The sequence below is a fragment of the Battus philenor genome, unplaced genomic scaffold, assembly GCF_028537555.1.
Source record: "Battus philenor isolate CCGP_79_NKW_IND1 unplaced genomic scaffold, ilBatPhil1.0.hap1 SCAF_12, whole genome shotgun sequence".
In the NCBI taxonomy this organism is placed as follows: Eukaryota; Metazoa; Arthropoda; class Insecta; order Lepidoptera; family Papilionidae; genus Battus; species Battus philenor.
In genome coordinates, this window is record NW_027181674.1 from 9,099,120 (window position 1) to 9,113,743 (window position 14,624).

The window sequence follows — 14,624 nt, forward strand, 5'->3', positions numbered from 1 at the left end:
ATAGACACCTCTCACATTTATTTTATTGTCAATATTCAATAAGGTTTTCGTATAAGCATAAAATCCATGAACCTAGATTTACATCATTTATAAGTACTTATAGATATACACATTCTTACTTATATATTTAATTATAGCGATTATAAATTTAATTCTGTGTTAAATAATACCTCTCCTGGTATCATTTAACACGAATTATACAATTGGCAACACTAAAATAACTTTTCTATCGTTTCTTAGTACGCACCGTTGTAACATCGATAGTTTTCAAAATTCTCTTAAACAGTTTTGTTAAAAGTGTTACAAATTCTGTTTTGTTACAAAATTATTAATTGACTTTTCAGGTTACTTAATATTATACTTTATTTAAAATAATTTTAGTTGAACCTTAAAATTTGTTACATATTGACCGATGTAAATAAATTTAAAGGATACTTATTAAGTAGTTAATGACTTATATGTTGTCAATATTTATATGTCTTGAGAAATTGTTTCTACCGCCTAATTTATTATTTATTTTTTTGAAAACGACTACTTAATTTACCTTAGCTTCAATCATTACTGACTAGTATATATTATCATATAATAAACGACAAGATCAAGTATATTATTATTAAATTTCATATTTTTATAGCATGTCTGAGCAGCGTGGTCGAGGACGAGGAAGAGGTCGTGCAGGAAAAGGGGGCGATAAAAATCCACCGCCGCGGCGACCTGGCGACCATCAGCAAGGCCCACCTCGGCACCAGGCTGGTCCCTCTGCTCCGCGCCCTCAACCACCTACGGCTTGGGGCCCGCCAACTGTAGCTCCCCCCATTAGAGCGGGAGTTCCGGTTCCATCAGCTCAGGCCGGACGCGCCTCGTATCGAACTACTACATCCAAACCTGACCATCCTGGTGATGTTGATATACAACAGAGGATGCAATCATTGGAAATTGGTATAAAATTGCACTTAGTTGTAATGAATCTATTGTTATATTATTTGGTAGCTATGAAATAGATATTTGTGTATCTACAGGCCAGCAAGCAGCATCTGGAGGAGGAGGAGATGTGGCTATTGCAGGACGCGGTTCTCGTCGAGGTGGTGGCAGAACTTTACCAGAAACTGCTGCTATTTTAAAAACACGGCCTTCTAATGTCACCTCCAAAAGAGGTAAGTATTTATGAAAGAGATAGAAACTTTTTTATACATTACATTTATTTATTTGTGTTATGAAATAAAGATTCTTTAAAATTTTAGGTAAAGTTTAGTGTATGATATGAGTTTGAATTAATTTACCTTTGGGAAACAACAATAGAATATTTCCATCAGAAATTAACATGCTATTGCCTGTGTGATTAGATAGTAATCATTTGTACATTAACAGGTAGCTATGGACATCCACTGGATTTGCTGGCAAACTATTTTGTAGTTGAAACTACACCACAATGGCGCCTTTATCAATATCATGTAGATATTTCACCAGAAGAAGATAACACAGGGGTCCGCAAAGCATTACTTAAGATTCACAGCAAAACTCTTGGGGGGTAAGTTTATAAAAACTGTTTTTGTAGGTTACTGTAACTTCTTTATTGCCAAAGTAGCATTTTTATAGTACATTTCTATTTATTTCATTCTAAAGTTAAGTAAAGTCATAGTGGCATGCCTTATCTGCAAGTAGTTTTTTTCTATTTCATATTTCAATGCCTCTGACCCCTGAATGCCTTTTTTGATTTTAATTATGTAAAGTGCTCCTGTGAATAAATTTTTATTTGAACTTTGAATACTCTTTTGTAGATACCTTTTTGATGGAACTGTGCTATACACAATAAAAAGACTACATCCTGAACCTTTAGAGTTGTATTCTGATCGCAGAACTGATGGAGAACGCATGCGATTGTTAATTAAAGTAAGAGATATGATCAATTATTCTTATTTTTTACAAGCCTTGACTATAATAAATAAAATATTTTCAAATTAATAGACCCAAGATTTTATTTATAAAATGTTTGTAATTTAAGTCAGAAAGTTAATGCTATATTTTGTCTTTAAATTTTGAAATACTAGTCGGTAACTTATTAAATGTTTTATAATATTATTAATAGAAAGTTAGAAAGAAAATCATTAGCTAACATGCAACTAGTATAACTTGAGCACCTGGAATTTTATTTAGCATCATTGAATATAAGTGTTAGGGAATCCTTATTGAAACAGCTAGGTCTGGTCTTAGCAATTTCACCATCATAATGCGGCCATAATAAGGTAAAATATTGCCAATATATGCAGTATTGGATTGAAATTGAAGTGTATAAATTCTAATGCCCCCTTTAGTCGGTTTCCATGGGTTGTATGTGATAAATAAAAATCTACCTTTAAATTTCACAACAGATTTGTCGACACAAATTTCTTTACTAGGTGTAAAATAATCTAAGTCTGGTATTTATATAATTGAGATAACCAATGATGAGCTGTAAGTGTTTGATTGTTGCTAACTCATGCCAATACCATGTGTGCATGCAATATACAAAAAATTAGGAGAATTTGATCTCTTGTAAAAGTGTTAGCAAAAAATGGAAATTGGCCTATTGTGTCCATTGACCAATATTATTTTACATTGCTGAGTTGTATTATCCTTATATTTACAATAAACACACAAAATTCATTCTTTGTGACTTTGTACCAAGTTTACACTCAGCCAAGAATGTTTCCATATCTCTGTTATGATATGTAATTTCATATATTGTATAAGAAACCTTGCCTAGCAATGGAACCTTTGAAACCCAGAACCAATAGTGGGACCCTGTTGTTTGGAGATAACAAAATCTAACAAACACCGGGTGTCGCCTCTCACTCGCCACTCGTCCTGCCTCGTGGAACACCGTGGCGACTGAGAGTAGCCTGTCGTCTCGTTAAGGGTTAATCTAGGTCTTAAATATGTGTATGTATCTATGCACATGTAGGCAATTCAGAATCAGTGTTTGCTGTTTTTTCTTTTTTTTTAAAGAATATCGTTCTGTTTAAGATGCAAATGCCCAATTTAGTAAAATAAAGTTCATATTTTTTTAACAGCTGACATGTGATGTGAGCCCGGGTGATTATCACTACATTCAGATTTTTAATATAATCATCCGGAAATGCTTCAACCTCCTGCAATTGCAAATTGTTGGAAGAGACTTCTTTGACCCTGTTGCTAAGGTAATTATAAAAGTTAACATATGTCCAATTACTTATATTTGAAGAGAACTGGGATTGATTGAAAAGCAAATTTTATACTAAAACAAAATTTTTATTACATCACAATGTAAAAACATTTTTATACATATTTTGTATGTGTATTAATTATAATTTTCAATGAGATTATCATGGCAGTGGTAAATTAGTTGACTCATGTACAATGCCCAAAGCATTAACCTCAAAGCTTACACACTGTTGAAATTTTAGAAAGTAGAATTGTATCATAAAAAGAAGAATTATAAAGGGAGAAGACTCAAATTCATAACTTTACTCTGAAAACTAGTTGTTGCCACGGACTAGATGTTTTTCGCTAAAAGCCATTTTAGCTACACAAGCCTTTTGTGTGTCGCCAGAAATTAATAGAATTAAGTTTGAACTTCATCACCAAGTTACTAGGCAATGGGGTGAACCATCATCCTCTTCTCGACATTATGATCCTCAAAATGGTACTGCAATGGATAAAACAAAGTATAACAAAATCTTGTAGTTACTGATTGTTATAAGTGATATTTTTAAAGTTTGTTAGTTATCAGGTGAATGTTGTCTTCTTATAGATTTACCTCTGTACAATTTATTTATGATAATAATGTTAAGTAAATTTTACATTGACAACACTATCTCTAAAATAAATGTATAGATTGTATTTTTATTTGTCTTTATATTAAATTATATCTTTTTTCAGTTTGATATTCCAGAATATAAACTTCAAATTTGGCCTGGATATAAGACAACTATTAACCAGCATGAAGACAAAATCTTGATGGTGACAGAAATAACTCACAAAGTAATTATACCATATACTTTTACTCTACTTTTCAGCTGATGGACACCTGCTGCAAGGCATAGGCTTCCCCCAAAGATCGCCATGATTACCGGTCTTTATAATTTTTTCAAGATTTGTTAGTAACATAGACATGACATGTCTCGTATCCATATGTGATCACTGGCAACACAGGTTAGTAAGAGACTTTCGTCTTTAAACATTGTAGTATTTGGGATGAGATGTTTCCAAATATTCCCATAGGCTGGATTATTGGATTCGGCGATTCATCTTATGGGCGAAGTCAAATTTATCAAGCTGGATGGTATGTCCCAGGTATATGTAATTGTCAATAACTTCAAGTGAATCACTTCTGACAACTGCTTGAGTAGTCTCAACATGGACATTAAACATCAGCTTCGTTTTATCAATGTTTATTTTAACGGTTCTTGCCAGCAGGCTCTACTGAAATCATTGAGTGTTTACCTTAGTAATTATTATTACAGTCTTTTTAATCGGACTTTGCAGAGGTTAAATGTTATAGTATTTGCTTAATTTTTGTGATTTCTTGATTTTTTACATGCACCAAACTTTTTTATTCATTTCTATCCTCTATCAGTCTGTGGCACATTTATGTGGTGATATCGTTCTGTTAACATTTACTGGCCTACCATTGGGGAAAGGTTTTCAGTAAATTAGTTGCTATTTTTCTCAAGTTAATCAAAACTTTGCTACATGTCTAATTGCATTAAAATCATTTAACCAACTTTATCTAAAAACATTTTTCTTGTTGTTTTTTGGATACATTTTACGTGTGATCGATTTTCTTTTCCTTTTCTCATTAGAGCTGTTTTTTTTATAACATTACTTATAATACAAATAATTGATTAATTTTCAGAAAAAGTACAAAAATACTTTTGCAGATGAATATATTTCATACATCACTGACCTATTTAATTAAGATTAATGACAGAAACCGATAAAATTGTCAGCTAAACATTCCCATTATTTTGTATATTACTCTAGGAAAATGTTAAATCTATAGGATGGTTTAAAATGGTTTGGTGACTAACTCCCATCTCCTGGGCGATGTCACGAGATGCCACATGCCGGTCTAACTCGATGTAGTCCATGATTTGATCGGTATTTGTCGTCACAGGTCTTCCGCCGGCTGGCTTATCCGTGGTGTCGTTTTCGCCGGCTCTGAATCGTCGAAACCATTCCTCCGCGGTTCGAAGTGATAGAGTACCATCCTCCAAAACACCATTAATCTCACGGAACGTTTCTCTAGCGGATTTGCCTTTAACGAAGGAAAACTTTAAAATAGCGCGAATTTCGGCGTTAGTGAACTCCGTGTTTACACGTCTATAACTGTTGAACGCAATATCCAAACTAATCATGCATAGCGTCGTTTTGTAGGTTATGTCAAGACCTTTCAAATTATGTATAGTATTGTCAGATACGAGCTCTGTAGCGCTTTGTACATAGCCCCGAAATTCAAAAGACAAAAAGGCGGAAGGAAGATATTTGACAACCTTTTACATTACAATCATCTACTTTTATTCTAGATATTACGGATGGACACAGTGCTGCAAATGTTGAATGAATACGCTAATACAAAAGGCACAAATTATAAAAAATTCTTTTTGGAGGACATTATTGGTATGTGCAGTACTTGGATACAATAACAACCATAAAGGAAGTCATACATAGTCTTATTTCTTTACTTTGTTTTGCAGGTAAAATTGTTATGACGGATTATAACAAGAAGACTTACAATATTGATGATGTGTCTTGGCAGGAAACACCCCAATCTACTTTTAAAATGAGGGATGGTGACATTACCTATATTGACTACTATTATAAGGTAAGTGATATTGGTAATAAATATCAACATTTTACATTGCACATACACCTTGTTGATTGTATCTGATTGATGTCAATTGATGTTAAAGCATCTATAGCTTTTATTAATTGTTGATATTAAAAAATGTGATTAAGATTGATATGAATATCATAGTGTTCCTTCTCCACTTCATCTCTGATACCTTACTTTATAGTTTACGATTTTCAATGATTAAAAATATTCTGGACTATTAAGGTACCAATTTTTACCTTATTAAAATTATTAGTACTAGCATAAATGAAAAGTTGAATTATAAATTTGTATCAATACAATTATCAATAACTTATAAAATATTTAAAATAAACTTATTTTATATAGTTTTGTTGATTGTAGTAAAATTATGATTTTAATAAGATCATGGTCCCAAGAATTCTTCTTAATCAAATCCAGCCAATACTTTATAGAATTTGAATTGGTGAAAATAAAGTAAGTATGAACTACAACTAATCCCTTTTCCTTTAAAAATTATTACATCTTTTGGGTTCATTAATAATGATATAATTAATTTGAGTAAATTTACTTTTTACAGAAATACAATATTCGTATCCAAGACGTGGGTCAGCCACTCCTCATTTCGCGCTCAAAGCCACGAGACATCCGTGCGGGCATGCCGGAATTAGTATATCTCGTTCCGGAATTATGTCGTCAGACTGGTCTCTCTGATGCAATGCGTGCCAATTTCCAACTAATGCGCACCCTTAATTTGCACACTAAAATTGGCCCAGATATGCGCATTAAAAAGTTGTTGGAATTTAACAGAAGACTAACACAGACTAAAGAAGTGGTACATGTAAGTATATGTTTCTATAATTATTTATTGTTATAATACATTTCTATAATGTTACAATTAACTACTATTCCTGTTTTATGTGTAATGATTTAAGTTATAAGCTGATAAGACGATAATACACGTTTATCTGCCAGCAAGTGGTATGCTCTGGAGGTGCATCCTAAAATTTTAGACAAAATACTCCTCTATTCTCTATTTGTGTTGGTTGCCATCCATATTTTTTAATATTTATTTGGGCAATAGTGTTTGATAGATAATAATTAACATGGAAAGGAATTCTTAATTATTATTTAAAAAATTATTATAAATATTACATTTTTCATAGTAAAAAGCATTTGAAAATGTTAAACACCAGATATTTTTTAAATAACTAAACAATTATACAATTGTTAAGTTAATCAGGTTTCTTTATTATTGTTATTCAGCGTTTAATAAATGTTATTTTCACAATTTGTTTTTACTTAAATGTGGTTTGCATTGTGTCTAGGAATTGGCTTCTTGGGATATGAAACTTTCAAATAACTTAGTAAACATAAAGGGACGTCAACTTCCTCAAGAAAATATTGTTCAAGGCAACAATATGAAGTATGTGGCAGGAGACACAACTGAAGGCTGGACAAAAGATATGAGGTACAAACATCATATTTAAAGTAACCAAGTGTTTTGTAACACATGATTACTTTAACACAGCAAAAATGATTGTTAGGTGTACTTAAGTGCCTTAATTAAAGATTTAAAAAAATCATGCTTATGTCATTGGTGTCTAGCAAAGTTATGCTAAAACTTAATTAACCCTTATTGGTCGCAAGTCACCTCTGACGTGACAACGGTAGATCTCTAAAGAGGTCGTATGGCACGTGTGAGGTGATAAGTTGGATCATGTTGTAACTTGCTGCCTATTGAATGCGCATACGACTGTCTTTTTAGGTTATCATTACCAACAGAGAATTTACTTTATGCAGCATATCAATAAATTGTTTGGTGTATGAATTTTTTTTTTATAAAAAATAAAATTTATTAATTTTATTAGTATCTTCAACATTAGATAAAGAAGGGAGATTGGATTAGAAAATACATATCTTATAACCTGATGGTGCAGGAAAACATAACGACTACTTAGTATGTTCTAATCATAAGTAGCCTGGATGAAGGAAAACAACACTATACTATTGTGAAACGTGAAAAAGAAAACCATTCCCTCATGTTGGAGATTGTTTCAAAAATACTACACATTAAATACATATAAATAAGTATATTAGTTTTTCAGAAAATAAATATTTCTTTAAGGAAATTGTTAAATTGAAATGAATAATAAAAAACATCTTTTTTTCATATTTATTAAAAATAACTACTATCTGGTGAGAATTAAGCGAAAAATAATACGAAACGTTGCGCCCGATAAGAGTTAATATTTTTTTCATTTATATCGTGGTAGAAAAGAAAAGTCTGTTACTAATTTTAATAAAAAAAAATTAATCAGACCAAAGTTGACAATGAGATACAGACTGTCAAATAATTATTGAAAAGAACTATGAAAAACGTTCATTCTTAACATATATTGTCACCATGACAGTTTTCAATAAAAATTCAGATTCTTGGTCTACAATTCAAACCTATTCTTTCTTATGACTTTTCCTCTGTCAAGGAACTACATTTTATATTCTATTATTCGCAGGGCAAGACCTCTTCTCTCGATTGCTAACCTTCCATCTTGGGTTATAATAACACCGAGCCGACAGCAACAGGACACGGGACACTTTCTCAACAACATTCTAAAAACTAGTGAAGCTGTTGGTTTCCGTATGCCCAGACCTGAGATAGGTAACCGTTTAGTTTCATTATTAATTAAATGCTGTGGAGATATTGACCATTCTTATGATATACAAACTATTAGTTTAGTATATATAATAAACGAAAGCTCGAATGCTGTTGCTTGATCAGATGGTGGATTAACCACTATACTTGGATATTATTTTATTTATTCACCCTTTTTACAATCTTAGTAATGGTGGATTTAGTGCCTTCAAACATTGTCCACAAGTCAACCGAAGGTGTTGCAGTGATAGTTATATAAATACTCAACTTTTACTGCTATTTATATAAATACTGTGCTTATTATAATTACTTACACACAAAAATATGAGGAAATAATATACTTTAATCAAAAAGTAACATAAAATTGTCATTTAAAACTTTAGGAAGACAGGTATTTTTTTTTCTTAGATTTGGTAGGTCTGTATGTAACATTTGCCAATCGATGATTGAGGATATACATGTATTTATACATGCATCTTTATTATTTTTTAGTATCTTTAAATTGGTTTTGTTTATTTTATACTTTAATGTTCCTTCATCTCCCTATACGTTAACTTATTTTGCATCTGAGCATACCATGTAAAAATCATGTTTGGCTAAGGATATTAATTTTCCCTTTCAGTAACTATCCAGCGCGATGGACACATGGATTACGCTAATATGTGTGAAAACGTCATAGCAAGAAAAAACCCCGCATTGATACTTTGCGTTTTGGCAAGAAAATATGCTGACAGGTAATAATAAAGTTTATGTACTTTTATTGTTTCTCTTATTTTATATATATTGTATTCTTATTAAATTATGCGTGGACATTTGTTTTTAAAAATACATATTTTGATTAAATAATTTTGATGTAATGAACATTTCCTTCTTGATTTAACCCTAAATTGCTGATCAAATCATTTTTTGGTCACGCAAAGGTATGAAGCTATAAAAAAGAAATGCACGATTGACCGCGCGGTGCCGACGCAAGTCGTGTGCGCTCGCAACATGACCAGCAAGTCTGTAATGTCCATTGCCACAAAAATTGCCATCCAGATCAATTGCAAGGTAATATTTAATTTTAATTTTTTTATACATGTTATTAACTCAACAATTAGTCGCATACAACAGAAATGCACATTTCCTATCCAAATATACTACTTTTGTTCTTTAAAACAATTGTTAAATCCAAGTGAACCACCATGCTTGTTAATACATTATCCAATTTAACACTTTCAGTTAGGCGGTGCTCCGTGGACGGTGGAAATCCCTCTTAACACACTAATGGTGATTGGCTATGATGTTTGTCATGACACGCGTTCCAAAGAAAAGAGTTTTGGTGCATTCATAGCGACACTGGACCGACAAATGACTCAGTACTACTCGGCTGTAAACGCGCACACATCTGGTGAAGAATTAAGCGCACATATGGGCTTCAACATAGCTTCAGCACTTAGAAAATATCGAGAAAGAAACGGTATCTGAGATTATTATTTTTTTCTGTTTTATTTAGGAACTATACTAATTTTCATTTGGGCACATCTTCTCTCATCAAATTAACTAAAATTATAATATGTTCGATCCGAGTAGCTTGTCCATGGAAATAGAATTCGTATAGTACATAATTTCCGTTCAAGTCTTCTGTTTAACATTCAATCCCAACCATTTGACATTTTATGTATAACATAACAAAAATTGTTGAAATTTAAACTTTTAAGAGGTTTTTGTATTAAGCAATGTTAGTTTTTTCTTTAATTTTTTAATATTTTTCGCATGTATCGATTTTGCTTTTGTAGTCCTAACTCCACTCTAATAACGAAAACATGAATACTATTGATTTTTATCGATTTTTTATTCCTTACGCAACATAATAATATACCGGAATTTAGAATAAATATTGGGTTTTAGGTACTCTGCCTGGGCGCATTTTTATCTATAGAGATGGCGTTGGAGATGGTCAGATCCCTTATGTCTACAGTCATGAGGTATATACTTTCTGCTGTATCCAATATTCTAATTCAATTCACTCTTTGTCCATTATACCATAAAACAATGAATAATATACAATTTTCTGTAGGTTGTAGAAATTAAGAAGAAACTAGCCGAGATCTATGGAGGTGCTGATGTCAAAATGGCTTTCATTATAGTTTCAAAAAGGATTAATACACGTATATTTGTGAACACTGGCAGGTCCGGAGTAAATCCTAAACCAGGAACAATCATTGATGACGTCGTAACTCTACCGGAAAGGTAATATATATGAATGTTTTATTTTTATAATATTATATAGGTAACAAGGTAATATCACCAATCATAAATAACATATGCTCTGGAGATGCTCACCAATATTACATCATTTCATAAACATGTCCTAAAATTTTAATTCTTTATTTCAATTTCTTTTCAAAGTAAAAGTTAAAAACTCACGAACAATTTCGTTTATAAAGAAAACTTGTATTGATAGATGGCAAATTAAATGTCATAGAAGCACTAGTAGTTTAACTTCACTAATTACTTGTGTACCTTAACACCACTGCGAATGCTAACCCACCTACCAAGTGTAGCGATTATGGTATATCAGCTCTTGATGATTACCCAATATACAAATCGGGCCCTAGTTTCCGGCGGCCCTGCCGTTCTTAGCTACGGTGGCGGCTAGATCAATAACAGTAGGACAAGGGATGCCGAGTCCTCAGCCGAGAACGGCTACCGTAATAAAAACCAGGAATCGAAACGCTGTCGCTTACGATAGGCCTCATAAGAAGACTTAAAATGAACGTCACTCAGAGAGCAATGTAGACGATTATGGTAAGATTCGCTGCGAGATCGAAACGGAAATAAGGAGATCAGCAGAAGAATTAAAACCACCGACGTAGGTCTGAGAATTGCTCGTCTGAAGTGGCAGAGGGCGGCGGAAAATGTTTTCGACCACGAGCCGGTAGACGCGGCATATGTACACCCCACACCACTAGAACCAACAACATAAACAAGGTGGCGGGAAGTCGTAGGATGCGGGCAACGCAACACCGCATCGTGGCGAACTTTGGGGGAAGCATACGCCTTGCAGTGGACGCCTATGGGCTGAAAAGAAGTATAATTACTTGACCACTGAGCATTTACTCTCATTTAATGTTACAGATATGATTTCTATTTGGTGTCTCAGAATGTCACTGACGGAACTATTTCACCCACGTCATACAATGTTATAGAAGACACAACATGCCTCGAACCTGACCGTGTAAGTATTCTTCTGACATTATTTTTATTAACACAGACAAAATAAGAAAATATAATTCAAAATATGAAGACATAAGCTGATCCCTCGCGTTTAACGAAAGGAGAATTATAAGCGCTACTTAAAAAGTTTAAAATTGAAATATGCATTTATGATGGATCTTATTAAGCAGTGTACACCTGCATTTATTGGAACTAGTCTGATTTCTTTTAATTCCTTTAACGTTAATAAAAACTGACTAGGTTCTTACTGATTTGTTTACTTTTTTCAGATACAACGTCTTACATACAAATTGACTTATATGTACTTCAACTGTTCTAACCAAGTGCGCGTTCCATCAGTGTGCCAGTATGCACACAAGCTGGCTTTCCTTGCTGCCAACAGTCTCCATAATCAACCTCATTACTCACTAACTGAGACTTTGTATTTTCTTTAACTATTTATTGAAATAACTATAATAAAATTGTCTCTGACAAAGTGAGAATTTACTATATTATCTAGTTTATTCTAAGTTTTTTTTACATTTTGTTGTATTGTTTGCCCACCGGGTTTTTTAAGCAGTAAATAAGGTTACTAAAAACTTTATTTCCCATATAAATACTATTATTATTATTAGAAACTCGTCTTAAGTTAAACTTTATTTCAGGAATTCATTTACTTGAGTTTTTAGAGCATCAGGTTACATTTGTCTTCCAGTAAAAGCATATACCTCATTTGCATATTCCACAATTGAGAGGTATAATGGTGTTTATGTATTCTTTTATTATTTTTTCATTCTAGATGTGGTTTTGCACTCGTTATAAATATACCTGTTGTATTTTAGTGTTCCCAGTTGTTGATGCAGACAACATTGATGTTCAGACTTCATATAATAGCATTAAGCATTTTACTTATTTGTTTAGAAGTAAGATACACCTAATTCATTTTTACACGGTAGATACGTTCCTTCAATAAAAGTAATAAAGAAATCGATATTATATGAGTATTTATAAAACTAAAAACTTATATTATTTTTAATACAACCAAAAAATTAAAATTAGTGTTCTGTGAAAATGTCATTATTATGCACAAAATAAATTAAAATACAAATTGAAAAAAGGAATAAAAATCAACTTTGCAATTAGTGTTATTGCAACTTGATAATCAAAAATGTTTTGTTATGAATTTCGCTCTTTATTAACTGCCTCCGTAGATTTTTTTGGTATTATAAACTCTGTAATCTGTGTAATTTTTTTTTAACAAATTACCTTTTAATTCTTGATATGCAGCTACACAATACTTGAGATTACTTTGAAATTTTAATGCACGTTCCATGTAGAATTTAAAAATGTAGGAATTGGTGCAAAAATTAAAAAAAATCGTGTAAAAAAGTGGATTTATTATTAGTGGTGAACCACTTTAGTTTCAAAACCGTGTAAAAATTAGTTGGATGTACATGGTAAGTTTAATAAAAAAACTTATCCATAACTTCACTAATCTTTGTATTCTATTCTTGTGAAAAATTTTGTTGTAGCTTTTGTGAAGTAATTGATTGATCTGAATTTAGTGACTATGTGTTAATTTCTTACTATTAAGTTTTGTTCATTTCTTCAAGTATTCAAAGTGCAAAAATAATGTATTTATTACCAGTTAAGCATTTTGTAACACGAAGACTAGAATATTGATTATTTTCTTGTGAAGCCATTTTGTTCTGTAAACAAAGTATAAAAACACTGTAAGGTACCAACTAATACGAATAAAACTTCTTAGTGCATAAGTGATAGGGATAGAAGCCTCTGAGAGGTTCTACGGGTTTCCAGATATTTGTTTTTGTTTGATAATAGTTAGTTCAAAACTCTTACTAATAATTTAGGTGCTGAAAGTTACTGTTTAAATGGTACTTTAAAATAATAGCATTGTTATAGTTGTGATAAAATGTATGGTCATAAGTTTAACAATAAATGTTCTTATTTTTCTACGTAACTGTTTTGTTTATTTCATACCCTCATTTAATTTTTTAATGCGTCTAAGGATATTAACCCTTTTCAACAATTCACGGATATGAAAAATTGAGAATTTCTGTTCCAGTCTTCAAAAACAGCGTTTAAGTACTATTTTGTGAAGGCCACATTAGCTTGTGAAGTGACTAAGGAAATAGTATTTAGTTAGAATTCCCTGATATACTGATTATATTACACAAATATGTCACTGACAAAACTACGATGCTTATTGCCTGAAAAAAATCTAAATATGGCTATTTACACTACTGCGGAGATAATATCGCGAAGAAATCCCACATCATCAGTCCTATTGCACTTCAAATACTTGAAGTCCATCGTCTGTCAACAAGACTACTTTATCGCCAGTCGGGACTCGCGGACTAGCAACGGAGGATAAAAAAGGAAAGTTCAAGAGGCAGCTACAGATCTGAAATAGGGCACCGGATGGTAAAAAATGCAAACATATTGCGTCAATTGTATTGAAAGTCGAAAAGCACAATAAAAATATTTTTTTGAAATTGACTATTTTATAAGTGCAATTATAATAATGAGTATTTTATTTCTTGCTTATCCTGCCCTTGTCTGCTATTTTACGTTAAACGGTATTCTTATGTTAGGTTCTCTAATCTAGTTGATAATACACATCACATTAATAAAAAATCAAATTGTTAGTAACTCTGATAATTAAAAATGGATAAATTTAAACATTCCGGGCTTCTTAATTTAAGGTATGGTGTGTAATAAATGCACTAGCCTATTTAGCTAAATATTATTTCGTACCAAAATATGTAATGAATAATCAAATACTAGCCCAAATATAGCTCTAAAGACATCATTTCTTTTTACGCAGAATGCTTAATCAATATTTATGTTTACATCCTTGCTGTTAATAGCAACGTTCAGACTACTGTTTAGAGCTCTGATTTCGTGTTTTTAATAGAC

The 14,624-nt window shown here is 32.0% G+C and overlaps 1 protein-coding gene across 1 annotated transcript; it reads left to right on the forward strand.

The window, feature by feature from the left end:
- The first annotated feature begins 249 nt into the window (after positions 1-249).
- LOC137933047 (piwi-like protein Siwi) lies at positions 250-13,660 on the forward strand. The gene is made up of 19 exons (XM_068776781.1): positions 250-344; positions 635-939; positions 1,020-1,154; positions 1,369-1,528; positions 1,779-1,890; positions 3,051-3,176; positions 3,898-3,999; positions 5,544-5,637; positions 5,715-5,842; positions 6,411-6,671; positions 7,159-7,301; positions 8,347-8,492; positions 9,109-9,220; positions 9,407-9,536; positions 9,708-9,945; positions 10,377-10,453; positions 10,546-10,718; positions 11,607-11,706; positions 11,975-13,660. The coding sequence occupies exons 2-19, from the start codon at positions 636-638 to the stop codon at positions 12,137-12,139; spliced, it is 2,706 nt and encodes a 901-aa protein (XP_068632882.1). The 5' UTR covers positions 250-344; position 635; the 3' UTR covers positions 12,140-13,660.
- Positions 13,661-14,624: the final 964 nt, after the last annotated feature.